Source organism: Aplysia californica, unplaced genomic scaffold, assembly GCF_000002075.1.
Source record: "Aplysia californica isolate F4 #8 unplaced genomic scaffold, AplCal3.0 scaffold00201, whole genome shotgun sequence".
NCBI classification, from domain to species: Eukaryota; Metazoa; Mollusca; class Gastropoda; order Aplysiida; family Aplysiidae; genus Aplysia; species Aplysia californica.
This window is the reverse complement of record NW_004797471.1, coordinates 818,901-835,016: the sequence shown is the minus strand read 5'-3', so window position 1 is coordinate 835,016 and position 16,116 is coordinate 818,901. Positions and strand designations below refer to the sequence as shown.

Here is a 16,116-nt window from a genome sequence, read left to right as displayed (position 1 = left end):
CCCTTTCCACGCATCGCCTCCATGTTTCTCGTGGCCTACCCCTGCCTTGTGCTCCCTGTGGGTTCCATTGCAGTGACTGTCTTGTGATGTTTCCGCTGGGCTTTCTGAAGGTGTATCCCATCCATAGCCACTTTTTTAGTCCTACTTCTACTTCTGTATCCTTTTGTGCTGTCCTTTCCCACAGCTCTTCATTTCTTATTCTATCCTGCCACTTAATTATTAGAATACTCCTCATGCATCTGTCGATGAAAGTCTGGACTTTATCCAGTACTATATTTGTTGTCTTCCAAGTTTTACAGCCGTAGTGGAGCACAGACTTGACGTGCGCAGTGAGATTTTGCTTGTTTTCCAGACTTTTGATAATGGATTTAATGCTGACCTTGCCTTCGTGGTTTTTGCTTTAACGTCTCCCTCAGTTCCACATTTACCATCGATGATACTTCCAAGGTAGGTAAAGGAGTCCACTTCTTCCACTTCCAAGGGAGCGTCTTCCACGGCTTGAAACTTTTCCTAACTTCACTACTTTCGATTTGCCTGGATGTATACGTAGGCCAACACTCCTTGATAAGCTGTTGAGTTCCTTGGTCTTTTCTTGCATCTGAGCATAATATATGGGACAATATAACCAAATGCAAAAAAAAACTTGTTCTCGGAAGTTGATTTTTAAAGACTAGTGAAATTATTATTTATGCAAAGTGTTTTATAATTACGCTTAAGATATTTTGTCTTCTTTTAAAATGAAAGAAAACACAAAAGGCAGCATCTCAAACAATGTCTCTTTGATAAAGGTTTACAAAAAGTCAAGTTAGAATACACGGTGCAGTACTTTTTTATGTTCTTCGTTTAACGTTGAAATGTGTACGAGTTTTGTGACCCTTTATGCCAGCTCAACGAGCTAATCAGGGGCAGGTACCTAGAGAGTGTGGCAGTTCAACTTTCATTTCGCTGTTGGTGTAATCTTTTAACACATTACTCGTACATGTCGACAAAATGTATGCCAACCCGGGAACATAGACAAAATTTTATATATCCATCCATCCATCCATCCATCCATCCATCCATCCATCCATCCATCCATCCATCCATCCATCCATCCATCTGTCTATCTATCTATCTATCTATCTATCTATCTATCTATCTATCTATCTATCTATCTATCTATCTATCTATCTATCTATCTATCTATCTATCTATCTATCTATCTATCTATCTATCTATGAGATGCACGTTGTATTCCATAAATATGTGTGAGTCACCCAGATAATAATATAGAAAGACAAAAATAGAAACAATTTGAACTACATGTATTGCAATAAAAACTACCGGTGTTCTAGGGCTGTCAGTCTCTATTTCATCTACAGCAATATCAGCATATCTGTATACAATAGCATTTCCCTATCTAGCGATCTGTCTCCCTCTTTCTCACTATAACCAATTTACCAACTTATATGAAAAAAGCGGATAGCAAAGAGATATCGTGCTGATAATAACAATAAAATAAATTATGCTCGATGCTTATTCCGATTCCGGCCCGTCAGAAGTGAGTAAGTATGGTAATTTTGACCGTGGTGAGAGTAGAGTAGTCGTCTCTCCCGCCATCAGAGGTCGGTGTGTCTGCACATGGAAAGTAAACTTATACCTGTCTGTTGAATCCTCGCTTAAGGTGCAGCTCACACTAGATAGTAAGAATTTCTGCTCGTCGTACGGCTTTGAAGTGTGACGTCAACTGGCCGTGAAGGGAGACGTGAAATCACCTACATAAACAAACAACCAAACAAACAAACAAATAACCAAACAAACAAATAAACAAACAAACACCAACCCCCCAAAAAAAAACGACAACAAAAAACAACAAACAAACAGGCAAAACAAACGTGTGATTCAAAACTAAAACTTCGATGTTTTTCGTACTGAATTCTATTTGAAATTTTATATCTCTCCGTCTCTCCTGTCTGATTCATGCTGAATCCGAAACCATCATATCATACATTTCCGACCCGTTGAAAAGGTGTATACATATCTTTATAAGATTTCTTGCACTTTACAACCGATGGCCGTGTTACTCTGGGACCTTTTTGCTCTAGGGTTGTACGATGATTGTCTATTCACTCACCGACTGCAACTTTGGATTCTTGCAGCCCACAAGCTGTACTCTAGAATATAAACCAACTACATCTAATAATACACACACACACACACACACACACACATATATATATATATATATATATATATATATATATATATATATATATATTATATATATATATATATATAATGCCTGGAACTTGATGTACCGTCCATGGTTTGTTTACAGGGACGGTAGAAGGGAAAGTGGTCTTCCACCTCACTTCGTTTTATTCTAATGTTTCATTTTGATTTATTGTTTCCATTATAGGTGGAGTATTTTATGTGAATTGTTTATAGGTTTTGGAGTAACTTTATGATAATTATTGTGTAATTTTCTATGTTAGCGAATTTAAGACCAAGATCTGTATGCATGTGTGCGAGTGGGTATTTGTGCGCGCGTTTTCATTTGTGTATGCGAGTGTTTTGTGTTCGGCTATGTGTGTGTTTCTGTTTGTGTATGTGTGTATTTGGATATTAGTGTTTTTGTGTCAATGTGTTAATGTTTGTGCGCGCGCGCGCGTGTGTGTGTGTGTGTGTGTGTGTGTGTGTGAGAGAGAGAGAGAGAGAGAGAGAGAGAGAGAGAGAGAGAGAGAGAGAAAGAGAGAGAGAGAGAGAGATAGAGAGAGAGAGAAAGAGAGTTTATGTTTCTGCGTTATGCAGGTTCGTAAATACTTCTATCTATCTATCTATCTATCTATCTATCTATCTATCTATCTATCTATCTATTTAAGTGTCTGTCTGTGTGTCTGTCTGTGTGTCTGTCTCTGTCTGACTCTGTCTGTCTCTGTCTGTTTGTAACCTGTCTGTCTGTATGTCTATCTGTCTGTCTATGTGTCTGTGTGTCTGTGTGTCGGTCTGTCTGCCTGTCTGTCTGTCTGTCTATCTATCCACAAGTGAGATGTATATTTACCTGTTTCTTTCTCTTGAAGTTAGTCAAGGGAAACGAAAACTTCAAAAAGTACTCTATTGTATGTTCTGTCTGATTTTTCGCAGTGGATTGACTTTTTATCATTCGGATACGCTTTTATACCCACAGTTACAGATTTTGACTGTCTAACTTGATAAGAATTATACAACAGAAATTGACATTTCGCATAAATCGGCTTAAAATTTTGTTCTTGTTCGAAACAACTTGTTAAAAGCTGAAGCAGGAATAAAACTAAATTATAGAATAATTCAAGGTCATATTGTGATCAATAACATTCTTTCCGGTGACCAGATTTTTGTAAGCAAACACTTCCGATCAAGTTCTTGAAAAATGATGGATATTTTGTGCATGATTTCATAGCACAACCGACACAACATATCTACACTAGCACTAACCTCTGTGAATAAAAGTATCTCACTCACACACCGTGCCGATTCCGCCCCCCCCTCCCCCTCTCTGTCTGTCTGTCTGTCTGTCTGTCTGTCTGTCTGTCTGTCTGTCTGTCTGTCTGTTACACATACGCGTTCTATTTCTATTTCTCTCACAAACGTTCTTTCTGTCTCTTTCTCCTTCTCTGCCTCCGTTTCTCTCTCTCTCTGTCTCTCTCTGTCTCTCTCTGTCTCTCTCTCTCTCTGTCTCTCTCTGTCTCTCTCTCTCTCTGTCTCTCTCTGTCTCTCTCTCTCTCTCTCTCTCTCTCTCTCTCTCTCTTTCACTCTCTCTCTCTCACTCTCTCGACCCCCTCTTTCTTTCTCCCCCCCCCCCCTACTTCACAGCATTCACGTGTGCTTACGACACACACAGATACATACACACATACACACCGGGAGAGGCGAGCACATCTGTTGCCACTGAATACACACGCACTCCACGGATATTATGCGCTTTGCATTGCTAATTCGCATCGGACTTATTGGGATTTTCCTAGGACTCACCCAAACCGATTCTGAAAAAAAAAGCAATGAAAAAAAAAACCGAGAGAAAGAATAACTATTGTTTTGAGCGGTACAACTTGAAAAATAAATGTGTAGCCTCATTCAAACAAATTATGAACGAGAATAAAACAAGGAGAGAAAGATTAAGTATTGTTTCGAACGGTACAACTAGAAAAAAAAGTATGATATAGACTCACTCAAACCGATTATGAACGAGAATAAACGACGGAGAGAAAGAATGCGTATTGTTTCGAACTGTATAACTAGAAAAACAAGTAGATATATTGACTCACTCAAACCAATTCTGAACAAGAATAAAAGAAGGAGAGAAAGAATGCGTATTGTTTCGAACTGTATAACTAGAAAAAACAAGTATATTGACTCACTCAAACCGATTATGAACAAGAATAAAAGAAGGAGAGAAAGAATGCGTATTGTTTCGAACTGTATAACTAGAAAAAACAAGTATATTGACTCACTCAAACCAATTCTGAACGAGAATAAAAGACGGAGAGAAAGAATGAGTATTGTTTCGAACTGTATAACTAGAAAAACAAGTAGATATATTGACTCACTCAAACCAATTCTGAACGAGAATAAACGACGGAGAGAAAGAATGCGTATATTTCAAACTGCATAACTAGACAATGTATATAGAAGGCGCTTCATGGCTTCTTTTATAGGGACTGGCACGTTGTATTGGGTAGGTACATAAATAACAGAAATTTGCCTTTTCGCTCAACGAGTTAATGTTTGGCTGGGAGAACTTTACTGTTCATAATTTGCACAGACCTTCCCAGTCTTTTGTTGTTATTGTAATTTAAACGTTCATTTGTCTTCCAGGTGGGCTTTGGGTATGGATGGGGACGTGGACAATTAAATATGCGACTAAGGACCAAAAATCAACTAAATATTCCATCCAGGAAAAAGGAAAATGTCAAGGGCGTGCAAACTCTTAACTTATGCCCCTCCCTCCGCCCACACAAACAAATTATGATAAAGAATAATTACTACGTGATGTATATTATTTTTATATCTGATATCACGTTGAGTGTATTTTCTTGATTATTCCCCCCGCCCCCTCCCCACCCCTCCCCCCTTTTTTTCTTCATTTTTTTCTCCTACTCTTCCCTATACACTTTACAGAGTGCACATAGGTTCTTTCTTTCTTTTTTTTCTTTCATTCTTTCTTTCTTTTTTCTTCTTCTTCTTGTCCACCTACTGGAAGATGTAGCCCTCCAAAACCGACCTCCACTCGGTTTGATCAGCAGCTGTTTTTGTTGTCCATGTTGTAGCCATCTGCCCACTGATGTAATTTTGCCACCTTCCTTTTGGCCTGGCCTTCCTATAGGTCCTTTTTTCTATTTTACAAAGACATATTATACTACTCTTCACTGTTGTGAAGTTGCCTGGGTCCTCTTCGAGATTCACAACTACAAAGTAATGCTTTTTACTCAGTAACAGTGTACCCAGTCAAACAAATTAAAATTACAATCCGTTAAGTTTTCGATTGTTGGTGATAGGTGGGTGCTGTGGTGTGGTTTACTCCTTTTTCCATATCAAACATCGGTCGTCCTTTTCGCTCCTCCTTCTTTTTTGTGTTTGTTACTCTTCTGTAACACCTCTAATCTTCAGCACTTATTTGACCTCATTGAGTTGCAAGTGCCCTAAAACTCTTACTAAAACTAAAACATAAGATTTATTTCATCCACTACCTTTTACCCATTCGTAATGGTCACTGTACCCTTTTCAAAAACAGTATGGTCATTCAATAGACCGGATCTATGTTTTTAACTTCCATCTCCCTCACCAATTTAATGTGTGGGTGTATGGAAAGCCTAAAAAATCTTCTTAAACAACCCAAGATCAGAATTGCTGCCTCATTGGGGGATTGAAATCAGGGTCATTCGTTCCATAAGTCCAACATGATCCCAACTGAGCTAATAAATAGTGTGTCTGATCGCCCACTCTGTCGCGTTTGTAATGGCTCAGTAGGTATTTTGTCAGACTGCCCTGAGGACGACACGGGTTGAAATCCCTACCCCATCTATATACATTAAATGGACTCGAGCCGTTTGGGGGAAATTTCGAGAATACCCAATTGCTTTGCTCACTACTACATGTATTGGAGACGGACGTTGAAATCAGAAGCACTGCCTATTAAATGCTTCACAACACGGTGAAATCAGGCGATATTCAATGTTTGGGCATGTGGAGTTGTTTGCACCATGTTAAAGCTTGCTCATTTGTCTTGCCGTCAATGGAAAATATACCCATTTATCTTTAATCGAAGGCAAGATATTTGCGATTGTAAGAGGGGCTTGTCTGGTTTTAGAGGTAAAATTAGCAAGAAAAAGGCCGTCAAAGTTTGGTGACTTCCATTGCCTGAGAGCTTTTGAAAACAAAAAATCTACCTTCTTGTGCATTTAATCAACGTTTTTCAATATCATCTACGCAGAAATCCGTTTCTAACTGGACATAAAAAGTGTTGAGCCAGAGAAAAAAAATTCGAGAAAAATTGTCAAACCGTTGAAAAAAAATGCTGCTTTCCTCAATTTCATTGTTTTGACGAGCGCCTGATTTCACCACGATGTCTCACAATAATTTATATAACCGTACAGAGTTTTAAAGCAGCGTTAAACCCATTGTGAAGCCAACCAGCTTCATCGTGTGTGCACAGAGCATAACACTCGTCTTAACCGCTCAACACACGTGCGGCCTAGCGCGACCCATTATATACCAAAATTACTTCTCGGGTGATCGTGATAAAGTTTCAGTTTACAATAGATTTGTAATTGAAAATACAGAATGCCTATCGACGTTTTGCTAAGCTTACGTGTTCAAACGAATAAGCCCCCCGGTGGGGTATGGATTCGGAGTAGGTTTCTGGGAAGCTTGGGGCTGAATAATTATATTCTATTAACTTGCCAGGCCAAAGCTGACAGATGAAATGGTGTAGCCTGTGAATATGTCAACACGATGGACATCACTAACTACTAAAAAGAGAAAGTTGTTACATTCTTTTCTCATATTTTTTGTTTATCAATTATTGAAAAAAAAATCTTTTTCATTCATTTTTTTTTCTTTCTTCATTTCATACATTCAATGATTCATTCATTATTCATTCATTCACCCTTTAATTTATTCATTATTTATCAATAAAAATGATACGATTTGATATTTTAAAAATCTTTTATCTATTTATTTACTGATTTACTGATTTACTGATTTATTTATTCATTTATTTTATTTATTTTATTTATTTATTTATTTATTTATTTATTTATTTATTTGCACGTTGAAATGAATATACATTTTTTATTGCTTCTTTAATTTCTTCACTCAAGATAGATAGATTGATAGATAGATGGAAGGATTGGTGGATGTGATGGATGGATGGATGGATTGATGGAAGGACGGACGGATGGATGAATGGATGGATGGATGAACCATAATGATGAATCCCTGAGTAATAGTGTCTTGGGGAAAACCCACACAGAGAGTGAGACTATTCTTATATTGGCGTTGGTAGCCTAGTGGTTAGGCTACCGGACTCGTAATCGTGAGATTGCGGGTTCGGGGGTTGAGCCTCAGCTCGGTCCGACTCTGTGTCCTTGGGAAAGGCACTTTACACGAACTTCCCACTTGGCTCGGTCCTATCGGAGACGGACTTTAAATTAGGAGGTCCCGCCTTTTAAATAACCCAATAGTGTTGATAGGGGCGTTAAACTCATACCAATTCACCATTTTTCTATTCATATTACCTGAAGAACGTAAATGCTGGACAAAAAGGCAATACTAATTTATTGTTTCCAGCTGAGCTGGGTAATCGACGTTTTAAGTTATGCATCAACACAGTTATTAATATTATATTGATCAGATAGGTAATTTGATACATTTGTATCGGATATAGTTTATTTAATGACTTATTTGCACAGCCACATGCGCGTCCACAGATGAGCTGCAGGATTCATCGTCATCTTCGGCAACGAAGGACTACCAACAATGACTTATTAAAAAAAAAAAGTAAATTATATTTTGAACCTGATCTCTATAATTTCTTCTGTGCATTTTTAAAAAAGGAACCGCTCGATTTTCGTCTCTATTATCCCTTTTCGATTGAAGATTATTTATTTATGTAGCTCTTTTTGCTCTTCCCCACCATTTCCATGTCTCTTATTTGACTCTTTTCTGCACTGCCAATTATCATACTGAGTTAATTTCCGTTTCTTTATAATTTACAGTTTCTTTTATTTTCTTCTGTACATTACTTTTCGATACTGTTTCAACAATAGTATAATGAATTATCTCTATTTTCTCCTCTTCCCTGCGATTGGTTAGAGGGCGCCACTACTTGCTACTTTCCCCTCTGTTGTTTCTGTCGGTTTGTCTTTCTTTTTCCCAGCACTAAATGGCAGTAAGTTATTGTGCCTATGTGCTTCCTTTTACTCAAACAAACAAACAAACAAACAAACAAAGAAACAACCCCCTTTTCTCTCATTTCTGCTTCTATTACTTTCTATTACTTTATCCACTTTGGACTGACGCTCAGTGTGAATCTATAAATAAAGAGCGCCGTTTTTCAAAATCACGTCGGACAAAACATTTCTCAACTGAAAATGGTGAAATGGCATGGGTTTCTACGCCTTTATCAACACTAGTGGGTTATTTACAAGGCAGAACTTTCGAGTTTAACGTCCATCTCCGAAAGGCCCGAACCACTAAATGGGAATTTTTGGTAAAATGCCTTTCCCAAGGACACAACATCACACCGAGCTGAGGCTCGAACTCGCAAACCTGCAACATAACGATATGAGTCCGGTAGCCTCAATTTTGTTTTGTTGTTTGTGGTTATAACAGTAATTTTGTTTTGTTGTTGGTTGTTATAACAGTAATTTTGTTTTGTTGTAGGTTGTTATAACAGTAATTTTGTTTTGTTGTTGCAGTTTTGTTTTGTTGTTTGTCAATACATTAGTTATAATAGTAATTTTGTTTTGTTGTTTGTTGTAGAAGTGATTTGTTTTGTTGTTCGTTATTGTAGTTGCTTGTTTTTTGTCTACTTGTTCTTGATGCTTGTTCTTATCGTTGTTAGTTGTTTTCTGTCAGCTATTTGTTATGTGTGAGGTGTGCTGACAAAATGAGTTACTTCTCGCGATCCAAGAATGGAGATATCTGCCGAAAATCGACACTGGGGTGTGATTTAAAGATTTTTAGTTGATTCCATTTTGTTCAAGTCTTCTGTGCCTTTTATTATTCCATACTTACAAATTGTGCAAACTCCAGCTAAAAAGTTGATGTATCAATTTTCATATCGCTAAAACCAGAAAGAAACCACGTTTTGTCAGCACACCTCACATTTGTAGTTGTCGCGGTTTGTCTTTGTTTGTTTGCTTCTTACCAACTCTTCGCTGTTGTTGCTTATTCTGTTGTTCTAATGATCTTACTGTAATCGTTATTATGCTCTCTCACGATCCAGTCTTTTTGTGTACTTAGTCGTAGTACTTTTTTTCTAATAAAAGGTGGGTGAAAGAGGTACCAGGGTCCCGCTAAAATGTATCTTTCATGCGGAGTAAAGTGAAGCTATTTCAAAACATGCTAAAATATTGCTTTATGTCCAAGTTTTTTTTTTCTCACAGAATATATTATTATAACATTCGAACACCTATAAAACCATTACAATCATAGTTCACTAGGTGCTGTGCTCTTTTAATTACTCAATTTTTCGGGGTAATTGGAATATATTATATAGAGTTTATTTGGCTGATGGGTTGTAGCTGTCATAGGCCAACATTATTGATGTGTCCCGTTTAAAATGTTTGTTAATGCTTTGATGTTCCATTAACAGAATATGATTAATTAGGAGCTGGACCGATTCGAAAGTATCTGTCAGAGCCACACGTGACTGAAAGGGATACAGTATCCATTTTCGTTATTACATATGTGAGGCAGAGTGGTGGAATCAGGCTCTCGTCAATTTTTGGGCATGTAGAGTTATTAGTACCGTCTTAAAGCTTGTTATTTGTCTTTATTTGGGTGAAAAAATATCCATTTATCTTGAATACAAGTCGAGATATTTGCAAATCAAGGGGGTGGGGGTCACCTGTTTTCAGAGGTAAGGTTAGTGAGAAAATGGCCGCCAAAGATTAGTTATTTCCTTAACTTAAGAGTCCGTGGTAACTGAACATTTATATTTTTTGTGCCTTTAGTCAACGTTTAAAAAAAATCCATACAGAAATGAGTTCTTTAATTGGCATGAAAGGTGTTGAGCCAAAAAACAAAAATTTGAAAAATATTCAGAAACCTGTGGAAAATGCAAGTTTCTTCACTTTGATTATTTTGACGAGAGCCTGATTCCACCACGCTGCCTCACATATTTCTGAGCCTTTCATTCGTTTTCCTTTACAATTCCGCTCTAAGCTACTCGTTACCTCAGAATTACGAAATTTTAACTGGCATCTGTAGCCATTTTGAGTTACTAAGACCATGAGGTCAGAAACCAATAAATGTTCTATATATTATATCAAAATCGATAGATTATTCTTATTCGGAGTTGTTATCAAGATATTAAGAGAATTGCATTCGAAAAAGCTTGACATGTTGTGAAACTCAAAATCTTTGACGTCAAATTAATCAAAAATAGATAGTGAGCAGTTAAAACGTTGTAAATTTGAGGCAATGTATTGTAAAGCAGTTATAAAACTCCACACAGTGCATTGTAATGCCTGTATCTTGGCTCATTTCGTTCGACGTAATTCTCTCTCTCTCTCTCTCTCTCTCTCTCTCTCTCTCTCTCTCTCTCTCTGTCTCTCTTTCTCTCTATCTCTCTTTCTCTCTATATTATATATATATACATACATATATATCAATCTATCTATCTCTCCCTCTCTCTCCCACACTCTCTCTCTCTCTTTCTCCCCCTCTCTCTCCCGTAATGTGTGCGGGAGCTGCCACGAAGGGATGCCAAGTGTCGATATTGAGTTAAATTATCACAAATGTGCACTATGCATTATGTTAATGATACCAGACATTACTGAAAGTGTTCCTTCCCTTATATGATTCGAATCAAAAGATAGACGAGATAGAGGAGTGTGTTCCTGTAATGAATAAACGATGACGTGTTTGTGATTTTAGTAGCGATAATGCAGACGACGTTGAGATCTTTTTAGTATTCTGCTACTAATGCATTCTGCTGTTGCTGTTGCTGTTGCTGCTGCAGCCATCTCTGCCGCCGTTGTTTCTGCAGCTATTGCGTTTATACTGCTGCTGCTTCCGCCTCTGATCATGCTAACTGATGAGGATAGTGATGAGGATGATAAATTGGACTATAAATCTTGTTTCTATTTTGTCGTCTATTGAACGTCTCCTTGGGGATGTTTCGAGTTATGGGACACACCTGTCATTCCCATCTCACGGAGTGACCAAACTGTTTAGCTTAAACTTATGATATTATGTTATACTATTGTGGCGTCGGTGGTCTAATGGTTAGACTCTCGTACTAGCAACAGTAAGGTCAAGGGTTCGAAACCCGTCAGGGACCCGACATTGTATCCTTGAGAAAGGCACTTTACACGAATTTGCCTCACTTCACCCAGGTGAGAATGGGTACCCAACTATAGACAGTGAAAGATCTTGTCAGTTTGTTAGTGTTTGAGCGCTTAATCAGCTGCTTGCGCTGTTCTTCCCCGGGAAGCTGAGAATGTTTCTAAGTGTTCTATGGTCTGCTGGAGTAATAATAATAGTGTAAAACGCATAGAGCCTGCTATAGGGCGGGGTAATGCGCTATATAAATGCTAGTTATTACATTGTTAGTATATTATCAATGTACTTAGCAATTATATTACCAAATGTATGCCGAAATATCGCATGGGGCCGCTTCTAAATTACGACAATGTTAGTGTACTAGTTATTATCCTTGGCTTAAAGATTTGACATGCAAATTCTGTTTGTGGCTTATTGAATTTTGTCATCTATGTAATCGCTTAAGGTGATTCAGGGTTCCCACCTAAACCGAACTCACTGGGAATTCAAATGAGTTCAGTTCAATTCCAACTAGATATTCAAACTAATGTCTTTTGTGATCCCGGCAAAGAACCTAACAATTACCTAATAGACACTGATGCCACCCTTTCAGTTGTATGGAAACAGTTAAATGTTTTTATAATAATAATAATAATAATAATAATAATAATAATAATAATAATAATAATAATAATAATAATAATAATAATAATAATAATAATAATAAATAGCATTTGTATAGCGCATATCCCCGCTCAACAGCAGGCTCTATGCGCTTTACACTATAGAACACTCCGAAACATTCTCAGCTTCCCGGGACTTACTACACCGAAAAGGCAAGCTTTCTTATTGGTTGATATCTATTTCTAACACACTGACAAAAGCGTAAAAGGCAGAAAAAGCCATGTATTTATTCTACTCTACAACTTGCTCACCCACCACTATTAAATAACAGAAACCCCGCCCCCAATCTACACTGTTATTGAAGGTTTGCTCATCCAAAGTGCCTGGGTGAAACACCAAGAACAAATCAGGCTCAACCCAAGTTCAAGAACCTACAGTAGGGATTTCAACCAGGACAATCAGCATAGTAGTCAAGGATGCTTCTGAATAAAAATAAAAGGGCGCTCACTTTGCTCCCATGAACATTACTTATTATCCAACTGCTACAGAAAATAGACCTCCTAATTATTTAAGGCTTCTTCATCGTTTCTGTCTAATGTCCCATTCAAATTAATTTATCAATCTTTCTCTGTATTTCCCCAGGTTTTGTGTGAATTTGAAGCGATCGACCCCGATATCGAATTATCCACAACGACAGCTTCTCTGAACTCAAAGAAAACTAGAGGACCATTCACTTACCAGACAGCTAGTGTGAAAACCAAAACACTTCATTGTTTTTAAATATCATTGCTTCTCTACATTGTTCCTCACAAAAGAGATTCCAATCGAGCCATCCAAGCCTCGTGTTTATTTTTCACTCTTGGACAAATCTGCAAGAAAGAGATTTGATATTCAATTTCAGTGTTACGGCGTGTTCTGACTTGTTTTCGTGAATAATGTGTTCTTGAATTTACAATGCTGCCTTGAGATGTAGGTTCACGGGGAATAGCCGTTGAACAATCCACAACTGAAAAGAAGGTTAGGCGAGGCAAGCGAACAGCGTAACAGACTGAGGAATTAATTTTTCCTCGTACCCCTCAAAGAATAAAAAGTATCCAAGACAGCTGAAGAGTACGTTTGGGATAACAACATCTATTTTAAGACCGTTATCTGATCTCTTGTTACGGTCTCAGATTTAAGGAACACAAGCCATCGTTCACACATCACTCACAAGAGAACTAATGAGTTAACCGACTGTTCAAAGTTGTTTATTTTTACACGCGTCCAGCGTAACGCATAACCATTCACAGTCATGATCAAAATGCATCTCCGCTCACAAGGAACTGCCCGCATTATCTGTAAATATCTCTGTAGCGTAGTAATCACCACCCTTGTACTGCACAGTCAATCACCGTCATGTGTCGTGCACGCCCAAACTCAGACGTGTCTTCCAACATCAGGTTGCTACCCACCAATCCAAGACATTCTAAAAGACCCGCTGGATTCTTTTCCTTCCCGGACCTTGACAGTCAGCTCCACATGCGACGAGAATTCCGCGGGGGACGGCTCGTACCTCAGTCTAGGCGGGTCTGTCAGCACGTTCACGTGTACGAATGCCAACGTCCAGCCAAACAACATGTTGGACAACGAGACGACGGAAGGAACGCCCACTTACTGGCAGTCAAAGAATATGGTGGAGAGCAGTGGGGTAGCGCCAGAACAGCAGTCTGTCGTGTTCAACTTCACGGATGAGTTCATTCTCCACTTGGTAAGTGAAAAACCAATCATTATTTCTTACCTTTACTCTTACTTGTTCATCCCTCTGTTACCGTTAAGCGTAGAGGGAAGATGCAGTTTTCTGTGGTAGGCCAACTCTGCATCTCTTTTACTTGGGTTTTTTTTTCTCATGGTTTCCTTGGCTCCCTCAGTCCACCTTTTGCGTGGCTTTCCTCTTCCTTTAGAGCCTGAGTGCTTGGTGTTTATAGGCTCTCAAGGCTGGCTGGTTGAGTGATGTACGCAACAGGTGGCCAAACCATTTTATTCTCTGTCTTTGCATGAAATGCAGGCATGACTCATTTTAATAGCTGCTCTTACTTCTCTACCCGTCTCGTCCTGTGATATTAAGGGTTTTGCGAAATGTTTATTTCTTGACATTCGAAATTGTCCGCAACAGTCGCTTAAGATCACAAAGAAAGGGGACCGCTATAGACAGGTAGGTGCCCATGATTGACAGGGGTTAAGATATGGTCACTTACTAGACTTGACAAAGTCAACTATGATTTGAATAGTAAATCTTAATTTTATTTCATTTCCACCAAAAACTGTTTTCTATCATAAGATCTTCTTTGTGTGCAGTGATTGAACTTATATACCCAGTCTGAAAATTAACCTCTTTGATTGAAAACTCGTTTGACCGTGTTTGGGGTCGGTGGTCTAGTGATTAGTAATACTTGTAATAATGCAAGCTCGAGGGCTTGAGTCTCTATATTTGTTAGTGTTTTACGGCGCTGGCAACTGCATAAGGTCATATGAGCGCGGGACACATTAAACATTTTTAGTTTAGTAGAATTTAATTTAGAATTTTGCCCGGATGGCGGCCAAAGCATACTCTTATCGATTTTGGACCACCTAGGGATCTTTAACATGCACAGCTTGCACACGGAACTGCGAGATTCCCCCCCCCCCTTATCCGAGAAGGCTAGGTGTTAGATCTGATATACCAGAAGCTCAAGGATATGGCTGAAAGACAGCAGTAAGAAGGAACCAAGGAGTAGCAGTAGAAAGGCTACAGAAAGAGTCAGGAGGTTAGAGGACGGAGCAAAGGGTTTGGGGGGGGGGGGGGGAGGGCAGAAAGTGGAGACGAAAGCAGACGACAGAACATGGTCAGAGAGCAGGAAAGGAGGTGAGAGGAGAACGTTTCAGAGAAGAAAATGTTCCGTTGCTCCCAGGTTTCGAACCCGGGACCTATTGAATGAGATGCTAACACCGTACACTCCAGACCACGAGAGCCCCCCGGCTCGAGTCTGAGCTCGGTCGACAAAAACTCGTTATAGAGGAAGCTATAATATTCCTGCAGAAAGCTAGAAGAACAATCCAACCTACTCTAACGACCACAAGTCTAAGACTATTGCCTGTATAAACGACTATTTCTCATTTCTCTCCTTGCACATTTCTTGCATTATAATGAGACTGTGTAAGACGACCATCTGTGTAGTACGGCCACCTAGTTCTTCCGAAATGGCTTGCCGTCTTCAACAGTTTGTACTGTACTCGATAAAATACATAAAATAATACTATAATAGTCCTATATTTTCTTCCCAAGTAGAGAATCGAACTCACGCTTTTTCCGCCTTTTTTGTGTGTATGCAAACCGAAGAGCCAATGCCTCGCATCCTAAAAGCTGGTGCCCGCTGCTTGACATGCTGATCACCCTGATGGTCTTGCTGTATACAGTATAATTAATAGCCTCACCTGGGCTCCATCGTTCGTTTATCTTTAACTGCCAATTACTGAAACGTTTATAGTTTGGTTGGACGTAGGCTTCGGCCGCCACCTGGGCAAAATTCAAAATTTCCTACCAACTGTAAATGTTTATTGTGTCCCGCGCGCTCGTATGATCTTGTGCAGTTGCGAGTGCCGTAAAACACTTACCAAAATAAAAGTTCGACGCGGGTGGCGTTCAGGAGTTTAAGTTGCGGGCTATGTGACATGCCTGGCTTGACACACAGAATCGATGCTCTGAAAATGTGTTATAAGAACTACTTTTCTCCATGGGTCTGTCCACGCACTTTGCATTTCAAAGCTATTAATATTCCACCTGCCGAAAGTCCACATCCCTAGTGGGTTTTTAATGCTCAGACTGTTTAAAAAAATTATTTCCGTTCTGTAATTGGATCTAGTTCTATAATGGTATCATTACGATCAAAATACTTATGATGGAAAAAAATCATCTCGAACAAAATCTTTTTTGTTTTCACTTTACTGTAGAGATCATCGTTTATATAT

General features: G+C 38.8%; 1 protein-coding gene across 1 annotated transcript in view; it reads left to right on the top strand.

The window, feature by feature from the left end:
• The window catches only part of LOC101850246, a gene marked incomplete at its 3' end in the record, with an annotated part of 29,683 nt that overhangs the window by 10,939 nt on the left and 2,628 nt on the right, over positions 1-16,116 (top strand). Inside the window, 1 exon segment of the mRNA XM_005099087.3 lies at positions 12,775-13,879. Within this exon segment, the coding sequence (XP_005099144.2) occupies positions 13,424-13,879 (456 nt within the window).